Consider the following 18,177-nt stretch of genomic DNA (forward strand, 5'->3'; position numbering starts at 1 on the left):
TCAATCAATCAATCAATCAATCAAAGTTTATTTCTATAGCCATTTACAACAGCCTAAAGGTTGACCAAACTGCTTTACACTAAAAACAAGAGTGGGCCAGACCAGTAAATTCAAAGCATAATAACCTATAAATAACCACAACTCCAATTTTTTCCCTTGTTTGAGTACAAAAATGTTCACATTTAAGGAATTCTCTTTTTACAAAACATCATGAACCTGAAATTTCTTAAGAAAACTAAGTACAATTTCAACAACATTATGCCTCAGTTTATCATTTACACATTACAACTTCCAAATATTCCAATAATGAGACACAAAATGACAAGTCAGACAAAAAAAGACAACAAAAACAAGACAAAATATTACAAAAATAAGACACAAAGCGACAAAAAACAAACGACACAAGTGAGACAAAAAAGACACAAACGAGACAAAAAACGAATAAAGCAAAAGACAAAATGACAAAAATAAGACAGAAAACCCAAAACGTCAAAAATGAGAAACAAAATGACAAAAACAAGAGACAAACGACAAAAAAAGACAAAACAAAAACAAGACAAAATATTTCAAAAATAAGACACAAAATGACAAAAGAACAATGAATGATATAGTATTTTACTTTGTGATTGAAACAACTTGTCATGCTCTAGAAATTATTCTGAATTTACAGTTTTACAAATTTACAATCTGCAGTGAATATCTTCTCTGTAATTTTTACACTTTGAGGGCCAGATTGGACCCTCTGGTGGGCCGGTTTTGACCCACGGGCCGCATGTTTGACACCCCTGCCTTAGAGTAACTTAAAACAGAGAGAAATGAGCAAACTTAAAACGGTAATTCACTGAAAGAACCAAGCAGCCCTGCCTTATTGCACAATCAAACTCCTTGACAAAACTTGGTATTTTCAGAGGTTCTTGTTGTTTCCTAAAGCTAAGAGGATTTTGAAAACAGTACACAGATAAAAACGTGGAACCGGCAGGACTTTACCCAAACTCTACACTCCATGAAACTAAAAACTAGTGCTTTCTTAACTAAGCAACAGAAACTACTTCCTGTCTTGTCTGAGCACCGTGTTTGCTCGTTTTGGTGTAATTCTACTAGAACCTTCTCATGTATCTCTTCCCCTCTGCGCCCCTCTCTTCTTTCTCTGAATAAATAACAAAAGGCCAACACAAAGTGCACTCACAGCTCTCCTTTTTAAAAGATAAATAACACAACCAACTAATGTGGATTCACGTTCACACAGAGCTGCTCTTACACTCCATTCATCATCATTACAGGCTACATCGTGTCGTCTGTAATATCCACCTTTAGTGCTTGACTAATACATGATCTCTCACTCGTCTTCTCTCACTCTTGTCTTCCAGTAAATGGAAGAAAAATGTTTAAATTAACTACTATTCTTTTATTTCTCCATCCATGGATGGATTGAAGCACTAAAAAGAATTCATTTAAACAAGTGTTCAATTTAAATAGACATGGCAGAGACACTGAACAAGGAAAGTACTCTTTAATTCAAGTTAATGGTCTCTAAAAGAGGCTCTCTCGCTGTACAGTAAAGCAGAACTGGTGAGATTGATTTAACATAAAAGCCTTCAATCTATTTCTGAGCTAGATCCCAGATCTGTATGATCACAGGCAGGAATAATAATGTAAAATAATTATTACCTTTTCATCACGGAGATCAAAGGTTAACTCCAGGTTAGTGAGGAAATGGTCAGCAAACTCTGGATACATGTCCAGCACCTCCAGAATCTCCTCCCTCTGAATGGTGTGCAGGTCGCAGTAGCTCAGAGCTCGCACATCTGCACAGGACTTCCCAGGCTTGGTGTACAGGTGGATCATCTCACCGAAGATGTCGTTCTTACCTGAAGAAGAAACAACGTCAATCAAATGAGAGTAACTGACTCTTGTCAGCTAATTTGGGGCATCTTTAGAGGTGATATCCACAGAAAATCTCTATTCAGCTCCTTGGAGAACATATAGTTGGACGGTATGTAGCGCTGTATACGATGACCTATAAAGAGCCAGGCCACCTGGCAGAGAAGCATGAGAATGTTAAAGAGGTCATCTAAAAAAGGGATTTACGCATGAAGTCACGCAGGCCAAACAATCCTGTCTCTGTTTAGTGAGCAGTGACCTACATGGAATGACCACGGGGTTTACCGTGCTCGCTGGAGTGGACTGTCTGGTTGAAGTGGAGCCCATGAGGGTCCAATATTAAATCAGTAATTATCCAATAAATAATCATTTTCATAAAGTGTCTAAAATCTAGAAATAAAATAAGAACTTTCAAAGTATTTTAAGAAACTATTTATCGTCATTTTATTTCTGTGAGCAGCACTTTCTTTTCACTTTCATTTCTTTGGTTAGCTTACCAATACTACACATGCTACCTGGCTATGCTAGGCTAACAGCACACAGTTGTGTTTATTAAGTAAGAGACAGTGACAACAGCAGCAGTTAACATTAGTCTAGAAAATTATATAGCTATAGCTTCACTATCCATAGTTCTTGCTCATAGTGACCCTGTCGTGTCATCAGCTTTTGCCGGCCCTTATTGGCTGCATGGAAATGGTCGTTAAAACAAAAACGAAAGGCTCAGCAGGATCCACCTGCCGGCAGCTGGAGTGAGAGAAAAGGAGATGAGATTTACTGTGACTGCATATGGAGGCTGTCGATAAGTCCATCTATCACCACACTGACAACCACATGAAATTCTCACTACCTTCTTTTCTTCTTCTGTCACTTCACTTCTCTCCCTGAATTCCTCAACCTGCCCCCTTTCTTTCACTTCCCCGTTCGTTCTCTCCCATCGCTTGTCTCTTCTTTCCACCCTGCCCACTCGCTCAGCTCTCCATCACTCCCTGCTTCTATTGTCATCTGTCTCTATTCGAAAGCAATCATGCTTTCTTTCTCCCATCAGCACATATCCTCCGTTACCTTCATCCCACCATGTGTCCTCCCCCAGTCTTTTCTGTCCTCTCCCTTCATCTTAGGCACGATTGTGAGGTGGCAGCAATCACAATGTTCTTTGAAGTAAGTTAACACAACGCACCCGACAGGGATCTCTGCTGCCTACCCGGCCATATCACGGCAGAACAGAGGCATCTCCGTTTCGCTGGCCCACCAGCGTCTACACTAACGGAGGGGCGTTGAGGCAAAGCTAACTAGGCTGGAATGATGAAACCATCAGTCATGCTTCTCTGCGGATCTTTCTGAAGTGTTTTCGAGACGGCTCATTAACAGAATTCACTGGGCTAATTAGAAACATTTAGACATTTTGCAGACCTAAAAGCTCAGTCAGTGTCAAAACATTTCTACTTTATGAGTGGTTTAAAGATACACCGTCTTTTGTATCGTCTATGCATCGTAATGTCTATGTCCGTGTGTCCTACAAGATAAGAGCGGATCTGTGGGATCTAATGTCAGGATTAAGAAGAGGACAGTAGGAGGTCTGGACACCATCTGGAACCCTGAACCAACTGTGTGGATAAGTTAGCAGTACTAAACTACTAAATCACTGTTCTTGTACAGTCGACCCACCCAGGATGGCCACCACAATGTCATCTTTGAGGATTTCGATGGAGCCGCGGGAGACAAAGTAGAGCGCCGTGAGCACGTCTCCAGAGTGGACTAGTGTGTCTCCAGGGGGTGCATGGGTGGTCTTGAACCTCATGGCCAGGGCCCGGAGGCAGCCTTTGGTAGCTCCACGAAATGCCTTACAGCCATGCAGAAGGTTCTTGTTGAGGTGGAGGCAGATATCTGCCTGCAGGCACTCTGGGAAACCCTTCAGGACCTGAGTGGAAAAGACGGTCAGAGCATAGAAGTATGGTTAGATGCAAGGTGGAAGGTTTGTTGTTGTTGTTGTTTCTTTAAGCTGTGATTTTGAATGTGTATTCAATTTGGGTTTGGGGTGAAGTGCTGGTCAAATTGACTGGCTTTCCAGAGGAATTTGATACAATTGCCACCTGTGTTCTTTCCTTCTTCTCAAAACCTATTAAACCCTGCAGTAGAAAAAGCCTGCAATGTTTTATTATCTTTTTTTTAAAAAAATTTGTTACACAGAGGTACAATTCGTTGTTTTAATGAGCCTTTGAGCAGCTTAAGATGAGAGACAGGACAGAACATTTAGAGACTAAGAAAGTGCAGATAAGCAACAGCACACACTCAAAACACAGGTTCAATATTTCGGTCTTCTCCCTGGTTTGATGCTTTTTAACCCTGCTGTTGTCCTCATTTACGGGCACCAAAAAATTTTGTTTCCTTGTCAGAAAAAAATCCAAAAATTCAGCAAAAAAAATCCCCAAATTTCTGAAAATTTGCAAAACCTTCAGGAAGAAAATTCCAATAATTCCTTACAAGTTTCCCTTAAAAGTTTTATTTAAAAAAAAAATAAAATCCCCCAAATTTGGCAAGAAAATTATTTTTTATTTTCAAAAAATGAATAAAAATCTTCCAAAAAAATCCTAAAAATATCTAAAGTGATTCCATATATATCAGCAAAACTTCTAATATTTTCTTTAAGAACATTCACAAAAAAATCAACCAAAATCCAGCAAAATTAACTGGATTTTGGTAGATTTTTTTGTGAATGTTCTTAAGAAACATTTTTAACATTTCTTTTTTTCCACCAAAAAATTTTCAGAGATTTCCTAAAAATGTTGAAAATGTGGACATCAGAATTTTCACTGTGAAAATATATATTTTTTCCCACATTTTCAAACTTTAAAACGGGTCAATTTTGACCCGCAGGACGACACGAGGGTTAAGTGACTTTAACTGTCTTTATGTAGGGCAGTGATTAAACTACTCTATGAATGGTAACCTAGCTTAAGCAAGACTGAAAACAATATTTAAACCTGTCTCATAGAATGTCTGTTCCCTCAATAATCTGACCTATAATCTGCATGTAATTCCCTTGTAAGTAAACAAACAAAAAACAGAAAGAAATGTTACAAATACCATGATCAGTAAATTCCTACTCATTGGAGTAAGTTAGCCTGGAAGACTGTTAAAAACATCATGTTAAAAAAGTCATTTTAATATTAGATTTAACATTTCTGTAAGCTTCACATGTTTGTGAGGGTTTTTATTATTATTTTTTTAAAAAAAAGCATTAAAACAGACTTACCCTTTAAAGACAAAAATAGAACGACCACTGACAACAACAACTAATGATCCCCGGACAACTTGACCTGACTGTAAATAAGGACCACATTTTCAGACATTGGAAGGCAAGAAGGACACATAAGGGACAGTTGCAACAAGAAAACACATTTCTTATCTTTGTCATTCACACATAAAATACAATGTGCTAATGACACGAGCAGAGCAAAAGAAATGTTGTCTGAACTGGTTTTCTGGCTCTGACAAGCTTTTTTGTTGCTCGTAACAAAAACCCATCAGTAGATTTGGAAAGGAAAGACTGAACAACATTTGGCAAGCGCAGATGCCGCTGTGGAGCGAGTAGCCAAGCCTCCCACAGTGGGAGGGAAACCTGGCAGTGCCCGGCGAGGCTGTGCCCACTCTCACAGGCGTGATTCACTCTGTCTCTGGTACCTGATGAATATGGGGTTGTGTTTGAATACACAGATTTCATGCAAAAAGGGGCCTCGAGGCAGGCCACATGCAAGTCTACCGGTGATGGACGTTTAATGGGGCCTGCGAGAAACACAGTGCTGCGTCTCTCTCTCGATACGGCATGCGCTGGTACAAAATGTGGCACCACAGCAACTATTTACAGCAGGGGTGTCAAACATGCGGCCCGTGGGCAAAAACCAGCCCTCCAGAGGGTCCAATCCGGCCTGCGGGACGACTTTATAATGTGTCATAGAGAAGATACCGATTGCAGATTGTAAATATATGAAACTATGAATGTAAAATAATTGATCATAAAGTAAAATACTAAATTGCTGACTGTCCTTATGTCATTTTGTGTCTTGTTTTTGTTGTTCTTTGTCTGACTTTTGTCGTTTCTCTCATGTTGTGTCTTTTGTTTTATTTTTGTCATTTTGTGTTTTACTGTAGTCTCTGTTTTTGTATCGTTTGTGTCGCTTTTTGTGTTTTTGTCTCACTTGTGTTGTTTGTCTATTTTGTTGTTTTGTTTCTTGCTTTTATCATTTTTGGTCTCATTTGTGTCATTTCTGTAATTTGTGGTCTAGTTTTGTTGTTTGTCCATTTTTTTTATTGCTTTGTAACTTTTTTGTCAAATTTTTTGTCTTTCTTTGTTTTGTTTCGTGTCGTTTGTCTCATTTTTTTGCCGTTTTGTGTGTCTGTGTCATATTTTGTATTGTTTTTGTTGTTTTTTGTCTTATTTTGTCTGACTTTTGTTGTTTTGACCATTAAGTAAAATACTAGATTGCTCATTGTTCTTTTGTCAGTTTGTGTCCTTTTTGTAATATTCTGTCTTGTTTTTGTTGTTTTTTGACACTCATGTTTTTGCCGTTTTGTGTTTTGTCTCGCTTGTGATTTTTGTCTCATTTTTGTTATTTTGTGTTTTGCTTTATTCATTGTTTTGTGTAATTTTTGTTTCGCCTGTGTTGTCTATTTTTTGTTGTTTTGTCTCTCGCTTTTGTCATTTTGGTCTCGTTTGTGTCATTTGTGTAATTTCTTTGTCGTTCGTCCATTTTTTGTCGCTTTGTAAGTTTTTTGTCAAATTTTTTGTCTCTTTTTTGTTTTGTTTCATGTCATTTATCTCATTTTTTGTTGTTTTGTGTCTTGCTTTTGTCATTTTGTGTCTCATTTTTGTAATATTTTGTCTTATTTTTGTTGTTTTGTCTTTTTTTGTCTGACTTTTGTCATTTTAATCATACGGTAAAATACCATATCATTTAGTTCCAGGTACCTGTGACTAAATGTTGTGTTCCTTCATAGACACTCTGTGATCTGGAAGTTGTAATGTGGAAATTATAAACTGAGGCTTAATGTTTTTGAAATTGAACTTATTTTTCTTAAGAAATTTCAGGTTGTTCAGAAAATTCCTTAAATGTGAACATTTTTGCACTAAAACAAAGGAAACATTGGGAGTTGTGGTTATTTATAGGTTATTATGCTGTGATTTTACTGGTCCGGTCCACTGCAGATCAAATTGGGCTGAATGTGGAACCTGAACTAAGATGAGTTTGACACCCCTGACTTCCAGCATAGTTGTGTGTTCATGTATGTGTAACAAGTCATGTAACAGATAAAACACTGAGGGGTTATGCCCTCTAAAAACATGCATGTTTGGGACATTAATGAAAGAACTGCATATTAAAACCTTAACTTAACAGAACATAGCTGTCTTCAGAGCTAATAATAAATTAAAGCATTCCACTACTGGTGTCAGACACAGCTAGATGAAGCTCTACCAACTGAGGAACATTCATATAAACATTAGTTGTGTTAGCACATGTACCTCCTGCTCTTACCAGAGTGGTGCGGTCATTCCATTTGACATGAGGCAGACATGGAAAAGACAAACTTATATAAGTACCATGAGCAGTATCATGATGAGAAAAGCCAGACTTACTGCATGCTTACACAGTAACTGTGGCTTTCATTTCACTTGCGGCTATGACTGAACACTGCACAGTATAATCGTGATGAAAACATTATACTATGCCAAGGACATAGCGAGGTTGCTTCATGTGGATGTGGTGAGAGCATTTCAGGACAGGAGAGTTTGAAAGTCAGCAGGAATGGTGTTCAAAACATCACACTCACTCACAAATGAAATCGGAAAGGGGGGGAAGAAGCAACAGAAGAAAGTAACCACAAGCTTAATAGCTTTAATTACACCCCAACCCCCCGTCCACCTCAAGGAAACACACACTGGCACACCCACTCCCTCTCGTACCATGTTCATGTCGATGCCGTTGGTGTACGTCCAGGCATGTTGGAAGTACTCCTCCAGCCTCTGCCTCAGTGGGTTTGGGATCTGGTGGAAACGGATGAATTCTTTGACCCGCAGCATCTGGAGGTGATACCTGGCTGTACCTGAATACAACCTCTGGATGATGGCGGACACATTCCCAAAGATGCTGGCGTACATTAGAGCTGGGAGAGAAGCCACAGAGGTGACCGTTGAGCAGAGGTGTGTGATGATACACAATACATACCTCAAGAGCTGCTGCACTGGGAACACCTTATACTGCAATTGTACTCTATCAGGAAGTAATAATGACACTTTTATAAAAAAATAAAAATTGCGACTAGGGGCTGTACCGTAAATATCTGGTGACAGATTTTCAAACACTGTTGGCAAAAGCTTCTTTTCTCATGCAGCCGTGATTATAGAGAAATCCAGTAATAACAGGATTAAAACAGTGCATGTGCTGCGACTCGGCTGTCACTCACATCCGATGAGCATGACACAGATGGAAAAGATCTTCTCGGAGTTGGTGTTGGGGGAGACATTTCCAAAGCCCACGCTGGTCAGACTGCTGAAGGTGAAGTAAAGCGCCGTGACGTACTTATCTTTGATGGAGGGACCTGAGCTGGGGTCACTGGAGTTGTATCTTTTTCCTTTAATAAAACACAAAACAGATAATTATGGTTTGATTTTTGGATGCTTGGAGGTTTATTTGATGTTATACATGGCATAAAATGTAACAACAGCAGACAGAACTACCGATTGACACCCCCAAGTTGTCCAGCCAGCCGATCTTATGCTCCAGATATCGCATCTCCACATTGCCAAGTGCGTACCAGATGCAGGCCAACCAATGTGCGATCAGAGCGAAGATGCACATGAGCAGCATGAGGACGGCAGCGCCGTACTCTGAGTAGCGGTCCAGCTTACGGGCAACTCGTACCAGCCGTAGGAGACGGGCGGTCTTTAGCAGACCGATCAGAGTGGTGGTCTAGAAGACAAGGGAAAGATTCAATCAATCAAAGTTTATTTGTCCTTTACAACAGCCCAAAGGGTGACCAAAGTGCTTCACAGTAAAAAAAAACAAGGAAATAACTTAAAAACAATATAGTAAATTAAAGCAGGACAAACAATCACACTCACACCTATGGGCGAATTTAGAATAATCAATTAATCTCAGCATATTTTTGGACTGTGGGAGGAAACCAGAGAACCCAGAGGAAACCCGCACATGCACAGGGAGAACATGCAAACTCCATGCAGAAAGACCCGAGAAGTGCTAACCACCACACCACTGTGCAGCCCGTCAAATATAAAATAAGACAATAAAATACACTGCAGTAAAACAGCACGAAAATATAATATCTAAAAGAAATAAGAGGAATAAAATATCACCTTGCTGCTAGGTACTAAAAGCCATTTCGAACAGGAAGGTTTTGAGTTGTGATTTAAAAAGACCCAGGTCAGTGATGGTGCATGTCAGGGGCAAGCTTGTTCCAGAGTCTGGGTGCAGCTACAGAGAACGCCCGGTCACCCCAGTGCTTGTATTTAGACTTTGGTACTTCAAGCATGTAGTCCTGTGATGGACTGGCGACCTGTCCAGGTGTCCCCTGCCTTCGCCCAAAGCCAGCAGGGGTAGACTCCAGCCCCCCGCGACCCTAATGAGGATTGAGCGGTTTATAGATGATGGATGGGAACATCAAGCAGCCGCTGACTGGAAGACCTCAGTGCTCTTTTTTGGTCCCATAAAGTTAAAAGCTCTGATAAATAGAGTGGAGCAAGACCATTAAGAGCTTTAAAAACAAACAGAAGTTTAAAAAGAATTCCCGACTGGACTGGAAACCAGTGGAGAGCGTCAAGGACTGGGGTGATGTGCTCACGCCTGGGGGTGTTTGTTAAAAGATGTGCTGCAGCATTTTGCACGAGTCAGTTGAAACTTTGTATGTTTAATGAGTCTTTACTCTACTCTAAGTCCCACCCTCATGCTATTGGCTTGTGAATCTGGGGATCTGCTTCCTCTGATGGTGAGGTTTTTATATCCCAGCTTCTTTTGAGCTCTTTAGTTTGTACGTCATCAAAAGCGGAAGTGCATGAAAAAAATAAAAAATAAAAATAAATAAATTTTATTTTTTATATATATATATATATATATATATATATATATATATATATATATATATATATATATATATATATTCCTTTTTTCCACCCAAAAAATTTTGAAAAATTTCCCAAAACTGTTAAAAATGTGGACATCAGAAGGTTTTTTTCCCACATTTTCAAATTTCCGAAAATTTTCAAAACCTTCAGGAAGAAAACTCCAATAATTCCTGAAAAGTTTGCCTGAAAAGTTTTATTTAAAAAAAAGACAAGAAAATTCAAAAAATGTGTAAAAATCTTCCAAAAAAATCCTAAAAATATCTAAAGTGATTACATATATATCAGTCACACTTCTGATATTTTCTTGAAAAACATTCACAAAAAAATCAACCAAAATCCAGCGAATTTGGCTGGATTTTGGTTGATTTTTTTGTGAATGTTCTTTAAGAAACTTTTTTTTAAACATTTTTTGTCCACCAAAAAAAGTTCAAAAATTTCCCAAAAATGTTAAAAATATGGACATCATAAGTTTCACTGTGAAAATATATTTTTTTCCACATTTTCAAAGTTTAAAACGGGTCAATTTTGACCGGCAGGACAACAGGAGGGTTAAAGAGCCTCCTTCCTCCCAATCTCAGCCCTAAATCACCACCATTATTTACTGCAGTGCATCTGGCCAGCACGCCCCGCCACTGACAACACAGGGAGCAGTGAATGAATCATACGTGGAAACAGATGAGCCCTAAATTGTCCAGTGACTTTCGTCCGTGAGTGTGCACTGCCTTAGGTGGAACGCTGCTGACTCTGAGTGACCTGCGCAGATGACACAGCACACGCTGTACGATGTGACCCACACAGTGTAATGTTGATTAAAATCTGGGTTTACAGTAAATCTGAGGCTGGGGCTGAGGCGTGAAGCGAAAGCTCCCATTAGCAACCAGCTGTATAAAACATATCCGCCAAATATCCCTCTGGCCATCTGCCACCGTGGCTTTGCACTCACTTGGCCACTTTAAAACACCAAGAGTCCACCAAGGCTGTGATATAACATCCTGAATGTGTGCAACTGGACACAGTGTGCTTTCAAATATTTAGAAAATGAATGTATGTATGAAAGTAACTCAGTCTAAGAAAGCAGCTTGTGAGAGGAATCTCATTATAGGCAAATGGATTGCAGGAGGATTTTGTTGTATTTTCTTTGAGGAACTGTCATGACAACTTTCAGGAAACGTAACCATTTTGTCATATTTTGTCCTCTTTTTGTTTCTAATTTTGTCGTTTTGTTTCCTTTTTGTCTCCCTTGTGTTTTTTTGCCTCATTTTTGTCATTTTGTGTTTCGCTTCATTCATTGCTTTGTGGATCCTTTTTTGTAGTTTTGTTTCACGCTTTTGTCATTTTTTGTCTCGTTTGACCATTTTTTTTGTCGCTTTGTAACTTTTTGTCTAACTTTGTGTCACTTTTTTGCTTTGTTTCGTGTCGCTTGTCTCAGTTTTTGTTATTTTGTTTCACTTTTGTCGTTGGTATGTCATTTTTGTAATATTTTGTCTTGTTTTTGTTGTTTTTTCTCTTTATTTAAGTAAAATATTATATTGTTCAGTTCTAGGACCTGTGACTAAATGTTTTGTGCCTTTAGACAATCTGTGATCTGGAAGTTGTAATGTGTAAATGATAAATTGAGGCATAATGTTGTTGAAATTGAACTTATTTTCTTTAAAAAATTTCAGGCTGTTCTTAATGTTTTGTAGAAAGATAATTCCTTAAATGTGAACTTTTTCAGAATGTACTTTTATGCACTAAAACAAAGGAAAAATGTGGAGTTGTGGTTAATTATAGGTTATTATGCTGTGATTTTATTGGTCACCTGAGATCAAATTGGGTTGAATGTGGCCCCTGAACTAAGATGAGTTTGACACTCCTGATTTTGACTCTAACAGCAAGGATTTAACCATATTAATATCTCCTACAGCCCGTGTGCTGTCAGAATTACAAAGTGGTCCTACTCAGGCCAACAACCAGCCCACTGATTTTCTTGTTCATTTCTAATCTGAAAAGAGAACAAACATATTATTCACAACTATATTACTGTCTGACTAAATAGCTGCACATGGATTTAAAACATAAATCGCCGTCTATTCTGACTGCGAGCACAATACCGCCAGGCTAAAGTGAGATTGAGGGGGCTACAATGAAGCTGCCTCCTCTTTCTTCTTTGTTTAGTTCAGCCGTTATCGCAGCTTCTGCAGCATAATAGAGCTGGAGTGCATTTTTGTATAAGGCAAAACAATGCAGACAAAAAAGACAGTCTGAATGCGAAAGGGAGAAACAGTTAATTAAGCATGCCTGGTTCAATTTTTGGGAAATAAAATCACAGAGTATCTTCCGTAAAAACAACAACAAAAAAAACTATTTGTGAGCACAAACAGCTCTCTCCAAGGACAAGATTCAGTAAATAATCATGTTGACATGATCAACATTGTGGAACTGCTCTACTGACAATAATTAACACAGTACTACACTGCAAAAACTCAAAATCTTACCAAGTCTGTTTGTCTTATTTTTAGTCAAAATGTCTCATCCCACTTGATTTAAGATAAATTCACTTAAAAAGAGACATTTCAGTAGATGGAGGGACTGTTTTAAGACAATGCATCTTAAATATCTTGTTAAGTCAAACAATCTGGAAATTATCTTGTTTTGAGTTGAATTTTACAAGAAAACTCAAAGTAAGTTTAACCCTTGTGTCGTCCTGCAGGTCAAAATTGATCCATTTTAAAGTTTGAAAATGTGGGAAAAAAATAGATTTTCACAGTAAAACTTCTGCTGTCCACATTTTCAGCATTTTTGGGAAATCTCTGAACATTTTTCGGTGAAAAAAAAGAAATGTTAAAAATGTTTCTTAAGAACATTTTAAAAAAAATCTACCAAAATCCAGCAAATTGCGTTGGATTTTGGTTGATTTTTTTGTGAATGTTCTTAAAGAAAATATTAGAAGTTTTACTGATAAATATGGAATCATTTTGGGATTTTTATGAAGATTTTTACTCATTTTTTGAAAATATTTACAAGAATTTTCTTGCCAAATTTGGGGGATTTTTTAAAATAAAACTTTTAAGGGAAACTTTTAAGGAATTATTGGAATTTTCTTCCTGAAGGTTTTGCAAATTTTCAGAAATTTGGGGAATTTTTTAGATTTTTTTTTTTCAGACAAGGAAACAATATTTTTTGGTGCCTGTAAATGAAGACAGCAGGAGGGTTAATACTCAAATTAGGGGGTTACATGAAAGCGAAAATCTATTTTTGAGTGAAAAACTGCCTTTTTTTTTTTTTTTTTTTTTAAACCATATCTGGCTTTTTTTTTAAACACACCTAAGCTTGACAATTCTGGTAAAATAGAGCTTAAAATAAGTTTTCTTAGTTAATTTTGAGATCTCAAGGTTCTAAATATCATATCTTATTTCAAGAAATCACACCAAGCCATTTTTCACTTGTTGTATTGGCAGATTTTTCACTTATTTCAAGGTAAAAGTTCCTTGAAATAAGTTTTTTTTTCTTGTTTTGAGGGGGGCATTTTTTTCCAGTGTAGACAAGATTTCTGTGTTGAATATTTAAAAATCTCCTCATAATAAAGTGAAACCACATCAGTGTTGGATTAGTTCAGAGGTCACTGAAACCTGCCCAGAAAAAAGGCAGATAATAACATTTAAATTCTGGTTTAAGCTTCATTTTCACATCCAACCTCCAGATTTGCAATCACCCCAAATGTGAACACGTGAACGTGGACATGATATGCAAACAATGCCATCTTTTCACAACAGGGCATTGATGTGAAAATGAGGAAGGCGTTCAAATGACTCCTGTAGGTAAATTCAGCACCACCAGATTTGCCAGCCAGCCCTGCTGAAGCCCTATTCTGACTGCAAATCAAAATCTCCCACAAGAGATTTCTATCTGCCATGTTCCTAATGAAATCAGGAGAAAAAAAACGAGAGAAAATTTTAACATATTGTCGGATATGGTTTCCAGGCAACAAAGGTGCAAGAGATTAGGTCTAAAAATAGTCCCTGTCTCTTTACAGAAGGCTAAAATAACACACCTTAAAGACGAGAGCTAAAACTGTACATGGATGTGTTATTTTCAGTTTCTGCCGGTGAATGGAGGAGCTAAAAATACAACATTTTGTCACTCCACTTATCCTGACGCCGTGTGCTTTGTAACGGGAACACACATCCTGTCAGTGCACAAGTCATCTGGCTGTATGACGAGGACGTACATCGAGCCGCGGCGTCGCTCAGCTGTCTGCTCTTTTTTCTCCACCTGCCAGTCACGGCCGGCCTCTAGCCATGGACTCCCACCCAGAAACAAACACCTAATGGTAAATAATGACTCGGCAAAGGAAGAACCTGACATCAGGCCCTCACTTTGTGTAAATAATGACTCGGCAAACCAACACCCCGACATCGGGCCCTCACTTTTGTGAGTGTTCAGAGATGTGGAGCTATATCGTGTATCCTGGCATCTGGCATTTTCACACATTTGGTAAACTGCCTTGCATATCTTTGGCTCTACCTTGATTTAAAAATAAAAGTAAGCAATGGAACTACAGTATAAAGATGGACATCTATGAATCAATGCTATGACTTCCCGAAAAAGCCAGTTTTCTTCATTTCAATGTGTTTGTTCTGCCCTGCAGCAGAATTTCGTGTGCTGCAGTGCCCCCTACAGATTTTTCCGTAGAAATTATATTAAAGCAGGGCATTTTCGAAGAGAGTTTTTAGTGTTGGTCAGGTCATGAGAGGATCTGGATGTTGCTGCTTCTTCTTCTGCTGTTTTCATTTCAGTGTTGTGGCCTTGGAAAGTACTTGTCTGTAAGTATCTCAGTCTGTTTGATTTACCTTTTTCTGTTGTGTATTTATGTAATGATTTATTCTGATTTCTGTTTACAATTTGTTCTTGTTACAGTTTTATGGTTCAAATAAAGTGATCTTCAATCACAAGAAAAGTCACGCCTTGAGTTTTGAAGAATCACACTTTTGCCAGCTGTCTATCTATGAAACAACAAAACTCGTAGGGAGGACAGTATAGTAAAAAGACAAAAGCACGGCGGGCGCAACTATACGAAATGAGTCTACGGTCAGGCAAGCAGTATTAGCAAGCTTCTCAACACTCAGATGAGAGAATGGAAGAACAGCATGATGCAAATGTGCAGTCAGTACATTCTCAGGCATCCTGATCAAGTGGAACCTCTTCAAGAAGTTCCTCTGCAGCAATAAAAGCTCGAGCTAAGGCAGATGCTGCTCGTGCTCAACTTGCTTACACTGAAAAAGAAGCCAGCATCATGAAGCAGAAAGCTGACCTTGAAGCAAATCTTCATATCTTACCAAAGCCAGAAAGCTTTTGCTGCTGCAACAGCTGAAGCTGCAGCCTATCAAGAAGGTGACAAATCAGATGTGTCAGCTCAGTCAAGAATTATTGGAGTTGCCTATCAGTGCAGCCCAGCGGACCTCCGAATACGTCCAGCAGCACACAGAAGCATACGCTGAGGAAAAATTGTTTAAGGTTGATCCACTAAGCTGCCACGAGATGGCACGTGAGCAGTGTGAAATGGCCATGAAAGAAGAAGCTACTCATCATGATGAGGGTGATGGAGTTGCTGGAAGAGGAAAAACTAATGCCAAACAACAAAAGGTGTGCAGGACCTAACTAAGTATTTAATTCGTCGGGAAATGTTGAGTGCAGGTCTCCTAAAATTTGATGACCGTCCGGAGAATTACTGGTCATGGAAAGCATCATTCCAAAGTACAATCAGAGACCTCGACCTCTCAGCTAGAGAAGAGTTGGATTTGATTACACGATGGCTTGGTGTGGAGTCTGCAGAACAAGCAAAGAGAATTCGCTCTGTGCATGTGTTCAATCCCACAGCAACACTCAACCTAGTGTGGCAAAGACTGGAAGAATGTTATGGGTCACAAGAAGCTGTTGAACATGCACTTCTGAAAAAGCTTGAAGACTTTCCTAAGCTCACCAATAGGGATAATGCCAGGCTAAGAGAGTTGGGTGACATTCTTCAGGAGTTAGAGTGTGCAAAGCAGGGTGGACATCTGGCAGGCTTGTCATATTTGGACACATCTCGTGGAGTAAATCCTATTGTGTAGAAGCTACCTTACAGCCTGCAAGAGAAAGGGATTTCTACGGGTTCGAAATATAAGGATGACTATGGAGTTGCATTTCCTCCCTTCAGTTTCTTCTCCAGTTTCGTACGACAACAAGCAAAGGTACGGAATGACCCCAGTTTTACCTTCCCATCCTCCAACAGCCAGAGCTCAAACACTGAGAAATACACAAGGAGTGGCAGCAAGGTTTCTGTAAATGTACACAAGACAGATGTTCCTCAGGAATCTTCAACAATTCAACGAAACTCTACTGACAAGATAATAGTCAGTCCGGATAAGCAGTGCCCCATACATAAAAAGCCCCATCCACTCAAAAAATGCAGGAACTTCAGAGCAAAACACATTGATGAGAGGAAGCTATTCCTGAAAGAGAAGGGCGTTTGTTTCAGGTATTGTGGGTCAAATCAGCATGTGGCAAAGAACTGTAGAGTACCAATTAAATGTACGGAATGTGATAGTGGAAACCACATCTCAGCACTACATCCTGATCCTCCTCCCACTGCAAAAGAGAATCAAGAAGCTGACAAAGATGAAGGCGGGGAGGTGAGTGAAAAGGCTTTCATTCCTGTTACATCTAAATGCGCAGAGATTTGTGGCAATGCAGACAGTCAACATTCATGCTCAAAAATCAGTCCTGTGATAGTGTATCCTGCTGGAAAAAGAGATGAAGCCAAGAAAATGTACGCTGTGATAGATGAACAGTTCACTGGCAAAATCGGAGTTTTTTCATCTTTTTAACATCGCTACATCATCAGACCCATACACACTGAAAACATGCTCCGGGGTAACAACAACTGTGGGCAGAAGAGCTTCAAACTTCATGATTGAATCTATGGATGGCAAAATACATCTCGTCTTACCACATTTAATTGAATGTGACATGATTCCTGATGACCGCAAAGAGATCCCATCACCTGAAGTGGCACGTCATCACCCACACCTACAGAAAGTAGCAGACAGGATTTCTCCTGTGGATCCAGACACGCCGATCCTCATACTCCTGGGTAGAGATATTCTGCGGGTGCACAAGGTGAGGGACCAAATCAATGGGCCCCACAGTGCTCCATATGCGCAAAGGCCAGACCTGGGTTGGGTCATTGTTGGCGATGTCTGCTTAGGTGCAACTCATAAGCCATCCAGTGTTAATGTCCTGAAAATACATGCGCTCAGCAATGGTCGTACATCCTTTTTTAGCCAGTGCCCAAACAAAATCTTGGTGAAGGAAACACCGAACCACCTGTCATTTCACCTCAACTGTTCTCCAGCCTTTGGTACCCACAAAGAGTACTTTCGTGGAGGTGTAGACAGACTGGGATCTGCAGTTTTTGACAAGACCAAGGAAGATGACAAGCCAACACTTTCAGTGGATGATCAAGTATTTTTGGATATAATGAACAGTGAAGTTTATCAAGATGAAGGAAACAGCTGGGTGGCACCATTGCCATTTCGCTTCCCCAGACAGCGCCTTCCAAATAACAGAGAGCAAGCAATGAAGCGTCTTTGCACTCAGGAAAACACTGGACAAAAAACCTGATATGAAGAAACAGTACATTGACTTCATGCAGAAAATGCTTGACAATGATCACGCAGAGCCTGCTCCGACATTGGAGAAACATAGAGAGCACTGGTATTTACCATCATTCGGCATATATCATCCCCGAAAACCTGACCAGTTAAGGGTGGTGTTTGATTCAAGCGCTGAATATGAAGGAGTATCTCTGAACAAGGTGCTGCTTAGTGGCCCTGATATAAACAATACCCTTTTAGGGGTTCTTCTGCATTTCAGGAAGAAATCTGTTGCATTCACAGCTGATATACAGCAAATGTTTTATTGTTTTGTGGTGCAAGAAGACCACAGAGACTACCTCAGATTTCTGACCTCAGCAAGAATGTCAGGGACTACAGAATGAAAGTGCACGTGTTTGGAAACAGCCTTCACCAGCTGTTGCAATATATTGTATGAGGCGTGCTGCGGCTGAAGGTGAGAGAGAACACGGCACAGATGCCAAGCAGTTCGTATTAAGACATTTTTATGTTGATGATGGACTTGCA

At 39.3% G+C, this 18,177-nt stretch overlaps 1 protein-coding gene across 8 annotated transcripts in view; it reads right to left on the bottom strand.

The window, feature by feature from the left end:
* kcnh7 (potassium channel, voltage gated eag related subfamily H, member 7) overlaps positions 1–18,177 on the bottom strand; it is a 103,950-nt gene that overhangs the window by 19,778 nt on the left and 65,995 nt on the right. For 4 of the 8 annotated variants that reach the window (XR_008600838.1, XR_008600837.1, XM_055008502.1 and 1 more), the window contains 5 exons: positions 8,615–8,846; positions 8,341–8,508; positions 7,840–8,040; positions 3,547–3,801; positions 1,669–1,868 (listed from right to left, as the gene is read on the bottom strand). Coding sequence is in view for 6 of the 8 variants with exons in the window: in XM_055008502.1 (XP_054864477.1) it covers positions 1,669–1,868; positions 3,547–3,801; positions 7,840–8,040; positions 8,341–8,508; positions 8,615–8,846 (1,056 nt within the window). In the remaining 2 variants the exon portion in view is untranslated. Of the gene's footprint in view, positions 1–1,668; positions 1,869–3,546; positions 3,802–4,629; positions 7,403–7,839; positions 8,041–8,340; positions 8,509–8,614; positions 8,847–18,177 lie in introns of those variants that run through there. The other 4 variants (XM_055008501.1, XM_055008498.1, XM_055008499.1 and 1 more) reach the window with 3 other exon arrangements.

Source organism: Amphiprion ocellaris, chromosome 24, assembly GCF_022539595.1.
Source record: "Amphiprion ocellaris isolate individual 3 ecotype Okinawa chromosome 24, ASM2253959v1, whole genome shotgun sequence".
NCBI lineage: Eukaryota > Metazoa > Chordata > Actinopteri > Pomacentridae > Amphiprion > Amphiprion ocellaris.